The sequence below is a fragment of the Choloepus didactylus genome, chromosome 10 (genome assembly GCF_015220235.1).
Source record: "Choloepus didactylus isolate mChoDid1 chromosome 10, mChoDid1.pri, whole genome shotgun sequence".
Classification (NCBI taxonomy): Eukaryota; Metazoa; Chordata; class Mammalia; order Pilosa; family Megalonychidae; genus Choloepus; species Choloepus didactylus.
The window spans coordinates 108,924,965-108,944,105 of record NC_051316.1 but is presented as its reverse complement, the minus strand read 5'-3'; the positions used below and the strand labels follow the sequence as shown (position 1 = coordinate 108,944,105).

At 50.4% G+C, this 19,141-nt stretch overlaps 1 protein-coding gene across 19 annotated transcripts in view; it reads left to right on the top strand.

The window, feature by feature from the left end:
• The window catches only part of ZNF618 (zinc finger protein 618), a 180,790-nt gene that overhangs the window by 145,908 nt on the left and 15,741 nt on the right, over positions 1-19,141 (top strand). For 13 of the 19 annotated variants that reach the window (XM_037851090.1, XM_037851086.1, XM_037851081.1 and 10 more), the window contains 3 exons: positions 8,496-8,735; positions 12,256-12,339; positions 15,596-15,673. In XM_037851090.1, the coding sequence (XP_037707018.1) occupies positions 8,496-8,735; positions 12,256-12,339; positions 15,596-15,673 (402 nt within the window). The remainder of the gene's footprint in view (positions 1-8,495; positions 8,736-12,255; positions 12,340-15,595; positions 15,674-19,141) is intronic. The other 6 variants (XM_037851087.1, XM_037851076.1, XM_037851095.1 and 3 more) reach the window with 2 other exon arrangements.

Below are 19,141 nucleotides of genomic sequence, written 5' to 3'. Positions count from 1 at the left end.
CCTGGAATTTTCTTTGTGGGAAGAGTTAAGTATTGGGGGATTATTTGGATATCTTTTTGTTATTGATTTCTAGTTTAATTCCATTGTGATCACAGAACATAACCTATGTGATTTCCAGGCTTTGACATTTGTTGAGATATGTTTTAAGACCCCACATATGGTCAGTCTTGCTGAATATTCCATGCCCACTTGAGAAAAGGTGTTTTCTACTGTTGCTGAGTATGGTGTCAGATTAAGTTGGTTGAAAATGTTCAAATCTTTTATATCTTTTCTGACTTTTTAACTACTTGTTCTATCAAGTCATAAGAGAAAACTGTTAAAATCCCCAACTATAATTGTGGCCCTCTAATTCTGTCAGTTTTTTATTCATGTATTTTGGAGCTGTTTTATTAGGTGCACATACTTAGGATTGTTTTGTCTTGATGGATTGACTCTTTGAAATTTTGCAATGCCTTTTTTATGAAATCTCTGATAATACCCCGTATCCTGAAACCTTAATATAGCCACTCTTTTCTTACATGTCTTTTCATCTGTTTATTTTAATCTTTTTCTGTTTATGTATTTGAAGTATGCACATTTTGTTGGTTCTTGCTCTTTTATTCAGTCTGACAATCTCTGCCTTTTAATCGAAGTGTCTAATCTGTTTACATTTAATGTGATTTATTGATGTGGTTGGAATTAAGTTTCTCATGTGGGCTGTCTCTTTTTCTATTTGTCCATCTGTTCTATTGTTCCTTCTTTTTTCTTATTTTCTCACCTTCCTTTGTATTAATCAAGTTTGTTTTTTAACCTCTTCTGTTAGCTTTCTGGCTGTACCACTGTTTCATTTTTTAGTGGTTACTCTATGGTTTATAATATACCTCTTTAATGTATCACAGTCTACCATGAGTTTATATCATAACATGTCACATAAAATATGAGAGTCTTATTACAACTACTTAATTCCATTTAGTACCTCTCCTTTGTGCTATCCCTATCATACAGGCACACTAACATGTTATAAATCCTACAACTGTTCTTTTTGCTTTGAACAGTCAATTATCTATCAAAGAAATTTAAAAATGAGAATGTCTTTTTTATGTACCATATACTTAACATTTCCAGTGTTTTTCTTTCCTTTGTGGAAATTTAATTCCATTTTCCTTTACTTTCATTAACTTCCTTGAATATTTCTATTTCTTATTTATAGGTTGGTTGGTGATAGGTTCTCTCAACTGAAGGTATTTTTATTTTATCTTCTCTTTTGAATAATATTTTTTCTGGATATAGAATTCTAGGTTAAGACATTTTTCTTTCAGCACTTTAAAAATGTCATTCCTTTATCTTCGCGAAGATGAGAAGTCAGTGATCATGCCGATTGTTGTTCTTTTATATTTAACATGTCCTTTTATCTCTGGATGCTTTTAAGATACTTCTCTGTATTATTGATTTTTGGCAATTTGATGATGATGTGTCGTACTTTTGTGTTTATCCTGTTTGGGGTTCATCAAGCTTCTTGGGCCAGTGGGTTTATATTTTTCATCAGATTTTGAAAAGTTTCAGCCGGTATTTCTTCAAATAACTTTTCCCCCAGTCTCTGATGTTTCTTATGAGAGCTGTCAGCCATCTGTCTTAAACTCTTTCTTCCTTTTCTGTCAGAGACCAGGAAGGAATTCCGGAGTGATAACGTCCCATGTAACGTCAGCTTATTGTTGCGTGACGTGAGTAAGGAGCCCAGGAGATGCTTCCTGACCTGGCCCAGCTCTGCAGTCCTGCAGTGATGCCTGGTCCTCTCTGAGCCTCGGTGTCCCCATCCACCCCAGCCACCCTTGGGGCTAACAGGAGGATAACATGCAAGGCAACTTGATGGCACAGCGATGTCCCCATTGGGCACCACATGTGTGATGTGCTCCTCTCTAGTGGCTCTGAGTTTTACCTTTCTGGCCATTCATCCATTGAGTCACTGGTTTGTTGATTCCATAATACCTGTTGAGCATTTACTGTGTCAGAGAATGGGCCAGAAACTGGGTGCATCAGTGGATGAAACTGGAGAGAGGGATCAGCAGATCAGGTGTCGTCGTCACTGGTGGTCAGTATTGGCAGGGGGAGGAGAGGCCGGGTGGGGAGGTGGTATTGGGGGCGGGCTCTCTGGGAAGTGATGTTTAAGCTGTGTGCAGGACCAGCAGGGCAGAGCCAGGCAAAAGATTCGAGGGAAGAACATCCCAGAGAGAGGGAATAGCATGGGCAAAGGCCATGAAGCTCGAAAGAAAAATGGTGTTACAGGATGAGAGAAGTGGATGGGGACTCAGAGGTGAGCAGGTCCCAGACCAGGGTGGTTAAAATGAACCTGGTGATCCCCCAAGATGTATTATATCATGTGCTTCCTGGGTGTTCTGAGCTTCCTGCCAGAGAAGGAGGGGACTCCCCCGCAGGGACTGCTGGGAATCTTATAGTAGGACTCAGAGACGATGAAAAGGTCCAAGCACGGGAGGCTTCTAGAAACCAGTCTGCATGTGCAGAGACTGAGGACTAAATGAGAAAGAACTTGCTCAATGTATTACCCAGCAATTCCCTGATCCTTGTGCGAAGGTCCCAGGATGTGTGGTTTAGTGCCAAGGTGGCCACATGGCCTTGTGCAGAGGCCCCCGTGAGCAGCCGGCAGCTTTGAGCTCCTCCCCCATCCTGGCACTAACTTTCTGTGAGTCCATAAATAAGTTTATGAACCTGCCTGGGCCTTGGTTTCCTTACCTCTAAAAAACAGCTGCTTACATTTGAATAGCAGTTTGCCATTCAAGGCGTTTCTGTGATTTTATCTCACAGAGTCCCTGTGAGGTTGGTCATGCAGAGGTGGCTGTCCCCGTTTTTATCAGTGAAGGTGGGGTGGAAGGAGCTAAGGCCAAAACAATGGGATTCAGAGGTGGGTTTGCCTGGTTCCTACATCAGTGCTAGGACCATTGCAGCAAACAGCCCACCCTTGGCCCTAAACTATGGGGACATCAAAGACAGGGTCTCTGGACAGCTACCACGATGTTTGATGCTTATTCTGTGGATTAAAAAAAAAATGGAAACTTTTAGGCGGGCATCCTTCTGGTTGGACTCGGGCCTCTGAGGTCTCTGGCTCCGATGCTGGACGGGAGGCAGGAAGAGTGGGAGGGAATATGCAGAAGTACCCCTCACCACCCACACCTCCCTGGCTCCTGAGTCAGAAGTGGATATTCAGAGCAGGGAGCCCAGGCAGCAAGGGACACCTGGTTTCTCTGCACACTGAGGCCCTGGGGACTTCCTCCTGCAGTTGGGGTAGGGAACCCGAGGGCTTCCTTAAGGGGTCTGAGGCTGAAGAACTCCCTAGCTCCCAGCATCCTGCCACCACTAGGAAGTGTGCACCTCGAGGTGGTGGTCAAAGGACCACCCTTCCACTCACTCCCTGGGTGGCCTTGGGAAGGGCCCTGCCTCCCGCTTCTCGGGGCCGGGGCTGCCCCATCTGGGCCAGGAGTGGGCAGAGGCAGAGGATCAGGGACGATGCTTTCATCCTTTGGCTTTGAAAGAGGTGGGTGGATTCTCTGATGCCAGGGGGCAGAGTTCTGGGAACAAGGACACAACGAGGCCCCACTCCTACCTCCCAGGGGCAGGGGCAGCAGCAGGTGCCCACAGGATGTTACAGAAAATGCCTGTGGGTTTTATGAGCCCCTGGGCAGCACCGGAGGAGCCCCTTCCCCTTGCTGCCTTGTCCCCTCTCACCTTCGTATTGTGGAGTGAGAAGACCAGTGCCCCCTCCCCTTTTGTTGTTTTTTCTTTTTTATTGAGATTGTTCACATACCTTACAATTATCCAAAAATCCAAAGTGTGCAATCAGTTGCCCCCGGTACCATCATACAGCTGTGCATCCATCACCACAATTAATTTTTTTTTCAATTTTTAGAACATTTTCATTACTCCAGAAAAGAAATAAAGACAAAAAAAGGAAACTCAAATCCTCCCATACCCTAACTACCTCCCCCCTCCATTATTGATTCATAGTTTTGGTATAGTACATTTGTTACTGTTGATGAAAGAATGTTAAAATTCTATTAACTGTAGTATAAAGTTTGCAATAGGTATATATTTTTTTCCTATATGCCCCTCTATTATAAACTTCTAGTTATAGTGTCATACATTTGCTCTAGTTCATGAGAGGGATTTCTAATATTTGTACAGTTAATCACGGACATTGCCCACTACAGGATTCACTGTTTTATACATTACCATCTTTTAACCTCCAGCTTTCCTTCTGGTGACAAACGTGACCTGAGCTTACCTTTCCACCACATTCACACACAATTCAGCACTGTTAATCATTCTCACAATGTGCTACCATCACCTCATTCCACTTCCAAACGTTTAAGTTCACCCTAGTTGAACATTCTTCCCATAATAAGCCACTGCTCCCCATTCTTTAGCCTCATTCTGTATCCTGGTAACTTATATTTCATGTCTGTGAGTTTACGTATTATAACTAGTTCATATCAGTAAGACCCTGCAATATTTGTCCTTATGTGTCTTATTTCACTCAATATAGTGCCCTCAAGGTTTCTTCATCAACCCATTTTTTTTAAGACAGTTTTGTTCACACACCATACATTCTATCCTAAGTAAACAATCGATGGTTGCCTGTATAGTCACGTATTTATGTATTTACCACCATCACCACTATCTATATAAGGGCATCTCCATTTCTTCCACAAAGAAGGAGGAAAAGTCAAAGAAGGTAGAGAGACAAAAGAAAAAAAAAGAGAGGGAAAAAAAACAACAACATGACAGCTAGGAAGCGACAAAAGGAAAGATAGCATTAAACCAAAGTAGAATAGTCAGACAACATCACCAATGCCAAGAGTCCCATACCCCTCTCCTACACCCCTCCCCCCATATGCATTTAGCTTTGGTATATTGCCTTTGTTACATTAAAGGAAGCATAATACAGTGTTTCTGTTAATTATAGTCTCTAGTTTGCATTGATTGTATTTTTCCACCAATCCCACCCTATTTTTAATACCTTGCAATGTTGACATTCATTTGTTCTACCTCATGTAAAAACATATTTGTACCTTTTATCACAATCGTTGAGCACCGTAGGTTTCCCTGAGTTATACAATCCCAGTCTTTATTTTTCCTCTTTCCTTCTGGTGTTCCACATGCTCCTAACCTTCCTCTTTCAACCATAATCACAGTCATCTTTGTTCAGTGTACTTACATTGCTGTGCTACTATCTCACAAAATTGTGTTCCAAGCCTCTCACTCCTGTCTTTTCTTTTCTGTCTATAGTGCTCCCTTTAGTGTTTCCTGTAGAGCAGGTATCTTGTTCACAAACTCTGTCATTGTCTGTTTCTCAAAGAATATTTTAAGCTCTCCCTCGTATTTGAAGAACAGTTTTGCCAGATATAGAATTTTGGTTGGTGGTTTTTCTCTTTCGGCATCTTAAATATATCACCCCACTTCCTTCTTGCCTCCGTGGTTTCTATTGAGAAATTTGTGTACAGTCTTATCAAGCTTCCTTTGTAGATGATGGATCGCTTTTCTCGTGCCGCTTTCAGGATCCTCTCTTTATCTTTGACATTTGATAATCTGATTATTAAGTGTCTTGGCGTAGGCCTATTCGGATCTATTCTGTTTGGGGTATGCTGCACTTCTTGAATCTGTAATTTTATGTCTTTCATAAGAGATGGGAAATTTTCATTGATTATTTCCTCTATTATTGCTTCTGCCCCTTTTCCCTTCTCTTCTCCTTCTAGGACACCCATGACACATACATTCCCACGTTTCGTGTTGTCATTCAATTCCCAGAAACATTGCTCATATTTTTCCATTCTTTTCTCTATCTGTTCTTTTTTGTGTAGGCTTTCAGTTTCCTTGTTCTCCAGTTCATGAGTGTTTTCTTCTGCCTCTTGAGATCTGCTGTTGTATGTCTCCATTGTGTCTTTCATCTCTTGTGTTGTGCCTTTCATTTCCGTAGATTCTGCCAGTTATTTTTTCAGTTTTAATTTCTACCTTATGTATGCCTAGTGCTTTCATTTTACGCTTCATCTCTTTTGCCATATCTTTCCTAAACTTTTTGAATTGATTTAGCATTCGTTGTTTCAATTCCTGTATCTCAGTTGAAGTGTAAGTTTTTTCCTTTGACTGGGCCATAACTTTGTTTTTCTTAGTGTAGGTTGTAGTTTTCTGTTGTCTAGGCATCTGCTTTCCTTGGTTACCCCAATCAAGTTTTCCCAGAGCACAATGGGCTAGGGTCTCAGAAGGAGGCAATAGGATCAGGTTTCCCTGAGGGTGTGTCTTAGAAGATTGATACACCCTTTGAGGCCTCTAGCCACTGTGCTTTTCTGCCCAGCAGGTGATGCCTGTCAGCCTATAGCTCCCAACTGGTGTAAGGAGGTGTGGCCTGTGGCTGTTTTCCCCCAGGCTCTGGGGTCTGGTTCTGAATGGAAGGCAGGTAGTAGAGCTTGGCACCACCTCTTTCCTCTTAGGGTAGATACACCCCCCGGGGGAGATATCATTTGTATTCGGATATTCTCTCTCACTCTGCTATCTCCACCCTTGTCTGGGTCTGAGCGCTGGGAACTGAAAATGGCTGAGGCTTTCTCCGCTTAGCCGAAAAAGTGACAGAAAGCCCCCTTTCAGGGCCAGTCCTTGGCCACCCTCAGTTTCACCCATCGGCCAGAGGTAGCACCGGGGTCCTCTGGACACCCCACCCTCCTAGAGAGGTCCTCCGGCTCTCCAAGGTCAGTCATCACCAAAAGCCTCTGTCTGCTTGTTGGGGATTTGTAGCTTGTGTTGAACAGTCAACATTTGTTAATTAAACCCTCAGTTGGAGCTGGGTTGAGGTATATTCACTTGCTCGGTGAGTGCTGCTCTCTAGCACAGTGAGGCTTTGCAGTCCAGGCTGCCATGCGGGCGGGGGCACCCGGCTCAGGTCCGCAGTTTTTACATACAAATTTTATGCTGCGATCTTGGGCATTCTTCCTAATCCAGGTTGGTGTATGATGTGTGGACAGTCAACGTTTGTCCCCTAGCAATTTATTCCAGATTACTTACTAGTTGTTCCTGGTTGTTTATTAGTTGTTCCAGGGGGACTAACTAGCTTCCGCTCCTCTCTATGCTGCCATCTTCTTCCGACCCTCCCCTTTTGTTTTTAACATGGGAGGTGGCAGGTTCAGGGTTCACCCCCACTAGTAGTGGCACAGGGCAGTGACTGCTTCTCCCAGGACCACCAGATGTGGCAACCACTTGAGCCTCAGCCCCTGTGCTCAGTGACTCCAGCTTTTCCAGAGGATTCAGGCAAGCATCAGAGTTTTGGAGGAGGCATCTGGGCAGTGGGGACACAAGCTGCCTCCAAACATCAGCAGGGATCTGCTGCATCCATTTCAGTGAAAGCAAATTAGGTTATGCACCGTTACCCCTGAACTGCAGTTCCCAGTCATTGCCCTAGAAGAGCCAGAGAGCCCTTTCCCCAAAAACTTTGGGGACAACATCCTGGTCCCACCCGTCACCTGCAGCATGTCCCTGTGTATCTGCTTTCTATTGTCATACTTATGAGCAAGGCTTCCTTTGAAGGAAAAGGGACTTAGGAGCCGACATGCTGGAAAATGCGCTCGGATTAGGGTTGTGCCGGTTTGAGTGTATTGTGTCCCCCAAATGCCATTATCTTTGTAGTCTTGTGTGGGGCAGAAGTTTTGGTGTTGGTTAGATTTGCTTGGAGTGTGCCCCACCCAGCTGTGGGAGATAATTTTGATGAGATGTTCCCATGGAGGCGTGGCCCTGCCCATTTGGGGTGGGCCTTGATCAGTGGAGCTATATAAATGAGCTAACTTGGGGGGAGAAAAAAGAGTGCAGCTGGGAGTGATGTTTAGAAGAGGAGCAAGCTTGCTAGAGAGGAACGTCCTGGGAGAAAGCCGTTTTGAGGCCGGAGCTTTGGAGCAGATGCCAGCTGCCTTCCTAGCTAACAGAGGTTTTCCGGAGGCCATTGGCCATCCTCTGGTGAGGGTACCCGATTGCTGATGTGTTACCTTGGACGCTTTGTGGCCTTAAGACTGTAATTGTGTAGTGAAATAAACCCCCGTTTTATAAAAGCCTATCCATCTCTGGTGTTTTGCATTCTGCAGCATTAGCAAACTAGGACAAGGGTTAAATAATTCACATGCCCTAAGCACATGTCAGAGGCTGAGTTCATAGGTGCTCAGAGCCCGGGGTTGTGAATATTATGCACTGGCGTCATGGGTGACCTGCACAGGGAAATGGCCTGCAGGTAAGGCTGAGAGTGAGCTGGTGGTTCAGCTTCCCTAGAGGAGAAGCAGGTGAAGGTTCTGGATCCTGGACTCCCTGGGCTCAGGGTGGGAGGGAGCAAGGGCCCGTGCTCTCTGTGCACTGAGAAGAGGTTTGGCGGAGCCAGTCCCAGCCCTGGCACGTGTGGGGACCTGTGGCCCGAGAAGACCGCTCACCCCACCGACTTGCAGGGCCTGCGGGGACTCAGAGCGTGCTCCCCTCAGGTGCCGCCCCCGGGTGGGAGCCGCCGGACGATCCGGACACGGGCTCTGAGTGCTCACATCCAGAGGTCTCCCCGTCTCCACGCTTCGTGGCAGCGAAGACCCAGGCGAACCAGTCGGGGAAAAAAGCTCCGGCCTCCGTGGTCCGATGCGCCACACTCTTACACCGCACCCCTCCAGCCACCCAAACCCAGACGTTCCGCACTCCAAACTCGGGATCTCCAGCGAGCAAGGCGACTGCAGGTACTCATGGCCTATGTCACCCCCACACTTCCCCCTTTCCTCGCCCTCCTCCCCGCCGGCACATCCAAGCCCTGGGCCATTGTTCCCTTGCAGGAGCAGGAGAGGAGGTTCCGTGGTGCTCTGCGATGAATCTGGGCCCCACCTCTGCCTCTGGCTGGCTCTGCGAATGTGGCAAGCCACTGCCCTCCCCGCCTGCGTTTTCTCACCCCAACTCAAGAGGGTTGTACCAGGTGGTTTTCAAACTATTTTTTTCAAAGCTGTAGAATGCTTTTTATTACCAAAGAGAGCTTTTTATTACTAAAGAGAGCCTGTTTTCTTTGGCCCTTACAGAGTCATTTAAGATTTTTAATTGTCAATGTTGAAACATTTGGGGATTTTATGTAAATTTTTTATTTCTAGCTAACCCTGAAAAGTCAGATCTGGCAGTAATGGACCCACCTTCCTGCAGGGCAACAATTGACTTAACAGGGCATTTGCTTTCCAGTTTTCCACAGTCTCTACCACTCCTTACTGCCTCCCCAACTCAGAGGCCACATAGCAGTTGTCATTTCTCATTGTGATCACCCTGTTGTCTGTCTTACATCCAGCCCAGTTCATACATCTTTGTTACCTACCTGACCCCTGTTGGCATGAGTTTGGGTCCCTGCCTCTCAGAAAACCCAGTCTGAATACTCATTTCATTGAGGAGTGGCTCTCCATGAAGGAGGGTGGTTGGCCTAGAACTCTTCCTTGGCCTCCCTCTTCTTAGACTACCCATGAGCAAGCCACAGGCCCAGCTGGAAACCAACGGACGCCTCCTCTGGTATTTTCCGAGGCCATGCAGAAAGAGGCTCTGGCTCCGAAACAGTGAACAGGCAGTGAGAGGTTCCAGCAGCCATTTCTCCCAGAAAAATTAAGATCCACTCTGTGCTGAGTACCAGCTGTCAGAGGCCCATTTCACACCTGGATGGCACGAGCCTTGGGCCACCACCTGGTGGGGTATGTGGGCTGGAGGTTGAGGATGGCGGCGCCTCTGGGACCAGGGGCCATTCAAGTGCCCTCAAGAGGCCTAAAGCCAACTCCTACATACATGAGCAATTAAGTTGAAAACACAGTAAAATGAATCATTAGGTTAGGGACAGATGACGTGGCAGAATCGTTCATTGTGCTTGCCTTTATTCTTTGATTCAGGAGGCTAATTTGAGGGGAGAGGATGGTTTCTTAAACTTTTTAAACATGTTTGTTATACTTAGATCTCCTAAAAGGAGAGTAGTTAATCAAGTGGGTTTGCAAATACAGTGTTGAGAAAAGCCAGTAGTCATGTTTTTGCAACAGTAGTCACACGTTAGTGGAAATCAGTGGAAATGGATATTGGCTAAACTGAAAGAAAGCAGTCAGGGCTCTCAAATCTTGGTTTTACTCTTGACCCTTGTGGCCGGGAGTTTTTACACCTACAGTTTCTTCAGAGGGGAAACTGCCTGCAGAGCTGTGGGGTATGTGGTAGTTCTCAAACCAGGGTGCCTCCAGGAAGGAGCCAATATACTACCACGATGTGACTTGAAGAACTGTAGTGAGGTCCGGTCTGGATTTACCAGCTGGGTACCATGTAGCGAGCAGGAGCCGGTGTGGGGCTTAGAGCTGGAAGTTGCCACTGCCTTCATCATCCCAGAGTATGCAGCTTTCCACGGGTGTACACCTGCGTGCCCACGCATGGGGCTTCACATATGGTACCACATGCTGGATTTCTGCCGGAGAGACGTATGGCCGGGTTAGTGGTTCAAAGATTGTGTTGTCAGCTGAGCAACAGGAGATAAATTAAAAGAGTTCGTAACCTTGTTTGTGCTACTTACAATATGTTGGTCAGCCTGACGGAAAGTTCTCCATGGAGGAGTCCACTCGTCCCCCTGCACGTACAAGGATTAAGATGGGAAGAGAGTCACTTCCTTAGCCCAGGCCTTCTCAGAGAGCAAGCATCTGCCCCAAGAACTAAGTCTGCAGTCTCAGAGGGGTTAGTTGTGTGTCTTAGGCCAGGTACTTGACAACCTCTTTTCTTTGTTTTCTCACCTGTAAAATGGGGCTGACAATGCTGACCTCAAAGAGCCGTCGGTAGGATTAAGGGAGACCATGGATGTAAAGAATCTGGACTGATGCCTGGCACGTAGGAGGTGCTCAGCCAGTGGAAGTTCCCTCCCTTTTCCCTGTGGGGCCTCCTTTGCAATTTGCAGGTGGTATCTTGAGGGGAACAGGTGTATGGCTCTCACCTGGGCATTTCACAGGCACATTTTGAAGGAAGGGTCCTCCTTGTGTTATCAACGAATCTCTGCAGAAAGGAGGCTCCAGCAGGAGGCAGCGCTGAGGAATCGAGAAGGGCCTATTGGAGCCGCTTCTGGCTGCTTTTCCCGTCCCCGATGACCCAGGGAACCCCAGTCTCCCCTTCCCCCCCGAGTCGGAGCCCTTGCCCTTCTGGAGGTGGATTGGGGGACAGTGGCATTTCCCAAAGCGAGTTCCCTGGATTACCATTTCCCTGGGGTAGTAAGGAATCTGATGTTAAAAGAAACTGGGTCTGTAACCACGTATGTTTGGGGCAGGCTGGGTGAAATGAAGCTAAATGGGTCTCTTCCCAGTCAGTCTTCTCAGGACCTTTAATATTCTCTTGCGAGCCTTTAAGAAGGGCGCTGGGTTGGCTCTTTGTCCCAAGTTGCCTTGTTTCCTGAAGCCTTTTGCTCCTGGAGCATCTGGCATCTCCTGTGTCAAGAGCACCCTGGAAAAGCCAGTTTATCTTCCAACTCAGATATTCTGTCCTCTTCTTTCAGTGCTTTCTGCAGACAGGCATGGGGGCTAAATTTGTGTTTTTGCACCCGGTTGTTCCCCATCTCTGCATTACGGGGTTTCTGGAAAGTGCCTGGGAGAGGGTCAGGAAGGTGTCAGCCTGTAAGCAGAGACACCCTAGAAATCACTCAGGGGAGCTAGTCCCTTCTGGGGGAGCTCTGATCAGATCTCATCCTGGTCTTTGGCCTCCCAGGGCTCTGGGGTGCTCAGGCTCTCCCCGATAGACCTTTTCTCCCAGGGGCCACCCATCCTTCCTCCTGCTCTGCCAGAGTTGCCTCCAGAAAGCTGTCATCCTCCTGCTCCTTTGTAGAGACTGCGGCAGCAGAATCTGGCAGAGTGAGCAGTTGGTGACAGGCCCAAGCTACTTGGTGTTACAAACAAGGATCCCCAGGACCCAAAGAAGGGAGGCCCAGGCCTGCCCACCATCCAGACCTCTGGGCCGGATTTCTTCTGTGTGCTTTGGGCAGGTTACTGCCCTCCCCCTACCTCTCTGGGCTTCCATGGCCTCTGGGCACTGTGGAGGAGGCCTGGTGAGGTATCAGGTCAACGATGAGCCTCAGCAGCTGGGGAGCCTGGTTTGGGGCCCCTCCCTATGCTGGTTCCCCCAGCACAAAGCCCCCACCCCCAGGGGCCTGGGCCATGCTGAGGTGCCCAAGGCCTCCCATTAGACCTATGCTGACCAATCTCTCTCTCTCTCCTGTCTCCCACCCAGCAGAAAGCGCTTTCAGTCGGAGAGTAGAAGGCAAAGCACAAAACCACTTTGAAGAGACGAATAGCAGTTCCCAAAACTCCAGCGGTGAGTGTGGCCTTTGGCAGTCATCGACGCTATGGCCGTGCCCTCCGGCCCTGCCCAGCGGTGGCAGCAGGCGCTCTGTGAGCAGGGGTCTTCGGGTTGTGACCTGAGTCTCACTGGGAGGAGGCTGGGGAATTAGGAGGCCAGGGCCGAGCAGAGGCCAGAGGGGCCTTTTCTTCCAGGGACATCCCTGTGGACCTCGGGGGTGTCGTGGGGACTCTGGCTCCCCCTTGTTCTTCCCCATGGAGAGAAGACTGCACCTACCCCAGCATCACCTCCATCGGGTCCCAGGCGGGTGGGCCTCAGAAAGCCATTGCTGAGTTTTAAGGGGTAAGCATCACCAGCCAGATTCTTCCTAGGAGAGGAAATGGAGCAGTAGAGGGAGCTGGGGACCAAGAGCCAGAGGCCCCAGGTTCTGGCTCCACTTTGCCCTTGGAACTGTCCCAAGGTCCCGGGTAGGAGCACCCCAGCCCTACTGGGGTTCGTGGAAGGGTCCCGGTGGTGTTCTGGCGCCCCCTGATGGCCGCCTCTGGCAGAGCCCTGCGGCACCCCGAGCGGAACAGCAAAGGACCAGTCTCCGCTGCAAGACGCGGGGTTGGGGAGGGGCCTGGCAGGGCCTTGGGTGGGTGCAGACAGCCTCTGCCGAGAAAGCCACATGAAGCCGTTCTGCACGGGGAGACCAGCACAGGCTGGGAAATCATTCTGGCACTACAGTTGCCTGAAGGGGAAGCACCCCCCTCCCTTGTGTTGCAGAATCCAGGTTTGCTTTAGCAAATATTAGTGTGGGCCTATGCTGGGCACTGCTTGGGTGTAGAGAGGTGATGGACGTGACCTGACCATTAGGGACTCTGTGCAGCAGGCGGGGACACAGACTTTAAGGTGGAGGCCTCTGTGCAGCAGGCGGGGACACAGACTTTAAGGTGGAGGCCTCTGTGCAGCAGGCGGGGACACAGACTTTAAGGTGGAGGCCTCTGTGCAGTTATCTGAACCCCAGCTTCGTTCTCTAGCCGTGCTTCAAACCCCAGCTCCTCCACGGACGAGCTGGCTGACTTGGGCAAGTCTCTCAATGTCTCCTCCACCACACAGTGGGACTAAACTAGACTCACACCCCAGGGTGGGTGTGAGCACTAGCGAGCGCCAGGCATACATTTCACACTCAGATGTTAGGGGTTGGGGGTGGATTTTATTTGTAAGTAAACAAGGGGTTTGGGGTGTACCCTGCAGAAGAGAGTGAGGCAGGCTGTGGGAACCTCAAGAATGGTGCCACCCCTAAAACATAGAGAATACATCGATTTTTCTGGGCCATTTCACTGTTTTGAAAAATTGAATCCACACAACCTCCCCAAGAGGTGCAAAAGGTGGGCGTCTTTTCTTTCTGCCTCCAGCGAGGCAGCCGAACCTGAAAGAGATGGAGTGACTTGCCCAAGGTCACACAGGAGTACGGGGCAGGGCCGTGGCTGGAATTGAGGCCTCCTCTCAGCCAGCTGTGCTTGCACCCCCTGCACCCTTTCTTCTACAAGAGCTGAAATTCTGAATTGGGGATGTGGTCAAAGGGCCACTGCGGCCACTGCTGCCACTGCCAGCAACCAGCATTTGTTGAGCGCTTACAATGTGCCTGGCAGGTGTTCAGAGCTTTATGTGTTTTAACTGTTTTCATCCTTACCACAACCCATGAGGGTCAGTGTGATTGTTACCCCAACTTTTTAGATGAGGAAACTGAGTCTTAGAGAGGTAAATCGTTGCCCCAGGTCACCAGGTGGTACATGGTGGGGCCAGAACTTACAGTCTCGCCTGCCTGACCCCACACTGCTGCCTCCCCCAGATGAAGCCTGTCCGCTGGCATCTGTGACAACCTGTGGCAGGGTGGGGGCAGTTCTCGCAAGCCAGAAGCATTCCGGAGCACAGCCCCTCGCAGGGGCTGCACCTGTCCCGGTTCCAGAACCTAGGTGTGCCTTCTAGCTCCCCGTCCTGAAGTGGCAGCCACCCCTGGGCATTTTCTTTCATGAGAGCTGATGTGAGGCTCACTGTCCCAGAAGTCAGGGGTCCTAGAGGGATGGCCCCGTCCAGTCTTGCCTGCCCTGTGGCCCCAGCAATCACTGGAAACCTGGAGTCCCTGAAGGAGAGGTCTGCTCCATGCCCAGCCCCACCCCAGAGTGTGAGCCTGGCTCTCAGATGCCCCCCGACCCCTTCTCCAAGGACCCTAGCTGGCTCCCTGCTTATTAAGAACAGAATTGATGATGCTTGCCACGAAGCACCAGGTCTGGAAGAGAGTTAGCTAAACTGTGTCTCTTTTGCAGAAACTGCAAGTCCCCTGATTTCCAATCCTTTCCCTCTCCTGCAGAGTAAGTGATGGTCCCGTCGGGTTTCAGGGCTGAAGAGGGTGAGGCAGGACAGGGCGTGAACTCAGCTGGCCACACCCTCCCAGGACCTCCCCAGAGCATCTTACCATTGCCATGTGAGACAGGCCTGGGCCACCCTCCTGGGCAGACCCAGAGGCCGGCAGAGGCAGACGGGCCCAGCCCCAGGTGGGTGGAGGACTGTGGACAGGGGTTGGGCAGCTTCCAGGTCCTGTCTCAACCATTCTCTTCCCTTACTTTTCCTCACTCTTCTTTTCACCCCTTCGTTCTTCTACTTCCTTCTCCTCCCCTATCCAGCCACTGACTTGAGTGCTGGGAACCCAGAGGTGAAAGATCAAGCCCCGTCCGCATAACTGTTCTTGCCTGCGTGCACTGGTTCTTCCTCTCTCTCTCCCTCCCTCTTCTCTCCCCTTTGCCCTTCTTGCCACCTTTTCCAGAACTTTCTCCACCTCTTACCCTCCTCTCTTGCCTTTTTCTCCCTCTTTACTGCCCTCCATGTCCATTATCTTGTTCTTTGTCCATTCGTTCATTCATTCTAAACAGTGCAGTGACCCCTGTGTGTTTCTGCAGGCAGAGGGGCGGCTGTGCAACGAGTCATGGCCCTGCCCTGGGCGAGCTCCTGGTCTAGTGATGTTGTCCTGTACCCACCCCCACCTCCCCACCTCATCCCAGGTGCCCAGAACAGTGCCCGGCACACAGTAAGCACTCAATAAATACCTGCCTGATAGGATTACATCGTCTCTTGGTCTGCATGTCCTCTCTCCATGGCTCTTTCCTGCCCCCAGCAGCTCCCTCGCTGATTTAATGAGTACGGGGACCCAGGTGGGTTTGGAGTCCCAGGGCCCAGCAGAAAGGCACCAGGTTTGCTGTTCCTAATGCAGCTGCCACGTTTCTCCCCCCAGAACCCTACACCTGTGGCGCCTGTGGGATCCAGTTCCAGTTCTACAACAACCTCCTGGAGCACATGCAGTCCCATGCAGGTAGGGGGCCCAGTGGGCCCTGGGAGGCCACTTCCCTCCCCGCTCCCCTTCATCAGCCCCTGCACATGGAAGAGGCAGTCACCTGAGCCTGCGGCCTGGGAATGTGTTCTCAGGACACGGGCCTCTGCCCTCGGAGAGTCCCTCCCCATCAGTCACTTATAGCACAGAATGGTCAATGTGGGGGAAGGCGGCGGCACAGCTTTCTAGGGGCCCAGTGGGGCAGGGGGAGGAGATGAAGAAGGCTACCTGCAAGTTGTGGCTCCTGGGCTGAGACTGAAAGCCAAGTAGGAGCTGAGCAGGCAGAGAGGCCTCGAGGTGGAAACTGAGTGTGGTTTGAGATCAAGGTGAGCAGAGGCAGGAGGTGGGACTGATGGGACACACAAGCCAGAGTACTCCAGCTTACCATTCAGAGCCTGGTTGCATTCGATCAAAACACAAACCCACCTCCAGAATGCCTAGGAAAATGATATAAATCACACCTCATGGCAGATTGCCCCCAGAAAAACATCCTAAATATCCTCCTAAGAAATCTCTCTTCCGTAGATACCACTCATCCCGGCAGCTTCTTTCCCCTAAATCTTCTCTGTCTCTCCCGAAACTCCAGCCCCTCTTAGGAAAAGATTACAGTGCACGAGTTGTAGCTGATGGAGACGCTGCAGCGGGTGGGAAGGCTGCTTCCCCCACTCAGGGTTCTAACTGCCTATAATTAAGTACCTTGCTTTGAGTGAGGTACACGCCAGGAGAGGCATTGTCAAGAGCTCCTGAAAGGTGTTCTTCCTGGTTTTCAAGAAAACCAAGGACAGTGTCCACCAGCAGTGGCTGAGCCCTGAAGCCTTAACCTCTTTGCTTGTCCCAAGAACTTCCCTCCCTCTAACAGTCACGACCACTGACATGGGGGAAGTCTGTGCCCAGTGCTGAGCTGCAGGACTGAAGGGGCAAAGCTCCCTGCCCCCGAGGAGCTGACAGGTTGTGGCAAAGCCAGAGCAGCATGTAGATCTGAGCATGCAGGAGGTAGGTGTCCAGAGATGGGCATCTCAGAAGGTAGGGTAGCCCCAAGATCACCCAGATGGCCTCAGGGGATCAAAGGCGACCCAGAGATGATGCTATCCATGCCAAAGCCTGAAGGCATGTCAGAGGTAGCCAGGGGAAAAGGTGGTCAATGGGCTCTCCAGCGAGAATCCACCTGTGCAGGCACGGAGGGTGGAGAGAGGAAGGCATGTTCCTGGAAGGGTGGTTCCACATAGCTGGGGGCGGGAGTTGGAGAGTGAGCTTAGGCGAGTCCTTGAACATCAATGTCAGGAGCTTAGACCTGAGCCAGGTACACAGGTGCTGCAGATCTTTATGAATGGGGGATCTCCCCAGTAACCTGTTCCTCACCACCAACATGGAGCAGCACCCCTTCTTTGCTGTGAGATCGCTCACACTTGCTAACTGGTACCTGCAAGGGCAGGGCAGTGTCTTCAGAGAAGCTGACTCTGAACCGCAAGGGAAGGAGCCTCAAGCCCTGCAGTCAGCTAGGCCAGGGGTGTGCAGGAGACTGGGGCCGAGACAAGGAATTGTAGAAGTTTAAGGCTGGAAGAGCTGTAAGATTCTCTTGCGCCATCTTTTTTGTAGTATCCTCGCCTGGTGTTCCTCTGTCCTGCTGCTGCTTACACTTCCAGTGCTGGGGAGCTCAGTACCTCCTGAGGCAGCCCGTCTCTGGGCAGTTGGTTAGAAAGGTCCTCCTTCTGTATGCCCTGGAGCCCATCTTCCAGTAACTTCTGCTCAGCAGACCCCTCCTGCACTTTGAGCAGCAGCAGGCACGTCCGTGGCCTCTTCCCCAGAAGAGCCCATCAGGAATGGGACAAGAGTTGTGGCTCAGAGACTTCTGCCAGTCCTTTTAAGACAGGGATTTTAAATTGTTCCCCCACAACCTCTCTAAAAGATCACGGCCCCTCTCCTCTGCTGTGGAGGGAAGTAGTCCTGGAGAAGACCGCAGAGGGCAGACTCGGGCCAGCAGCGCTGGGGTCCACATCCCAGCCGGCTGTGCGCTTCTGTTCCCGTTACTTAACCTCTCTGAGCATCTTTACAAAATGGGAGCAATACCCTCTCTGCATTGGTTAGGGTATGCTAGCAGCAAGACGACATAATCCCTGTAATCTCAGTGGATTAAGCCAGTAGACGTTTATTTCTGCCACCTAAATCCCAGGTGGCCATGGGCACTCTGCTCCGTGCAATCATCCAGGGACCTGTGCTCCTTCCAGCCTGTGGCTCCCCCACCTCTTTGGGCCCCAGAGCCATGTCTGGATCCTCTCGTTTGGCTGACAGTGGGGGAGAGAGCCTTGAAGGTCATGTGCAGGGACTCTTTTTTTTTTGCAGGAGTGATTAAGAAATGTTTGGTTGTTGTGATGCGGCAGGGATGTTCATTTCACAGCTCAGTGGCAGATATTCCTCCCCCTTCCCTTTTACATCAGTGTGTACAGGGGCTCCTGATGTTGCAAAGAGACTTGCAGAGTCTCTCTGGGAACAGAACCAGGGGCTTCCTTGAGACCAAGACAGACCCACAGCAGTCTCTCCCTTGGCCAGACAGACACGATCACCTCAGCCCGTCGGGCCCCGCTGCCCTCAGCCCTGGCCACTGGCTCTCAGTTGTGTCGTACTTTCCCCCTATCTCTTTGGGTACCTGCCCCTCCACCTCACAGACGCACTCCTGCAGGCAGTCCTTCCCAGGGCAGAGCGGGCTGGGTGAGAGCTGCTTTTCTCCTGCTCCACTTTCTTGAGCGTTTCCTCATTCTTCCCCACGATTTTCTTGATGTGCTCCACCATCTCCTTATTGGTCTTGGTCTCCACACCCAGCAGGGCCTGCTCCTCAGAATCTAAATAGAATCGCAGGAAAGGTGATGGTTCATGCTCTTGAACACATGATCTGCACCCAGGGGTTTTATACTGGATCTGAGGTAGGTTGAAAAACACAGATTTCCTGGTGCCCTCGCCCGGCTCCCGTTCTGTGTTGTAATTCACCGTTGTGACCTCCACCAAGGCCTTGAACACCGTGTCACCCTGGCTCAGGTACTGCAGGGTGCAGTGGATGGGGAAGCGGCCTTTCACAGGCATGGCGGCGGCAGTGGCGGTGGGGCCTGGTTGCGCAGACCGCAGGCAAAAGGTCGAAGAGCCAGGGAGTAGCAGCCACCACCGCCCAGGCAGACCCCACACCGCTTCTTCATGTAGGGCTCTCATGGGCAGGTCTAGACGTTAACACCCGCTTCCGGACCCCTTGGCTCCCATTGGATTGGTGAGATTTTGGCATATGGCTCCACCTAGATGCACATGGAGCTGGGGAAAGTAGTCCTCTGAGCATCCACTTCCTGGCACCCTCTCCGCAGTGTGGCCATCTCGCAGTCTGCTGTAGCCCACCCCTTGGGCTGCCCGTATCCTTGCACACACTCTTCCCAGATACAGACACACTCGGTTGTCTCTCTGGTGAGGTCC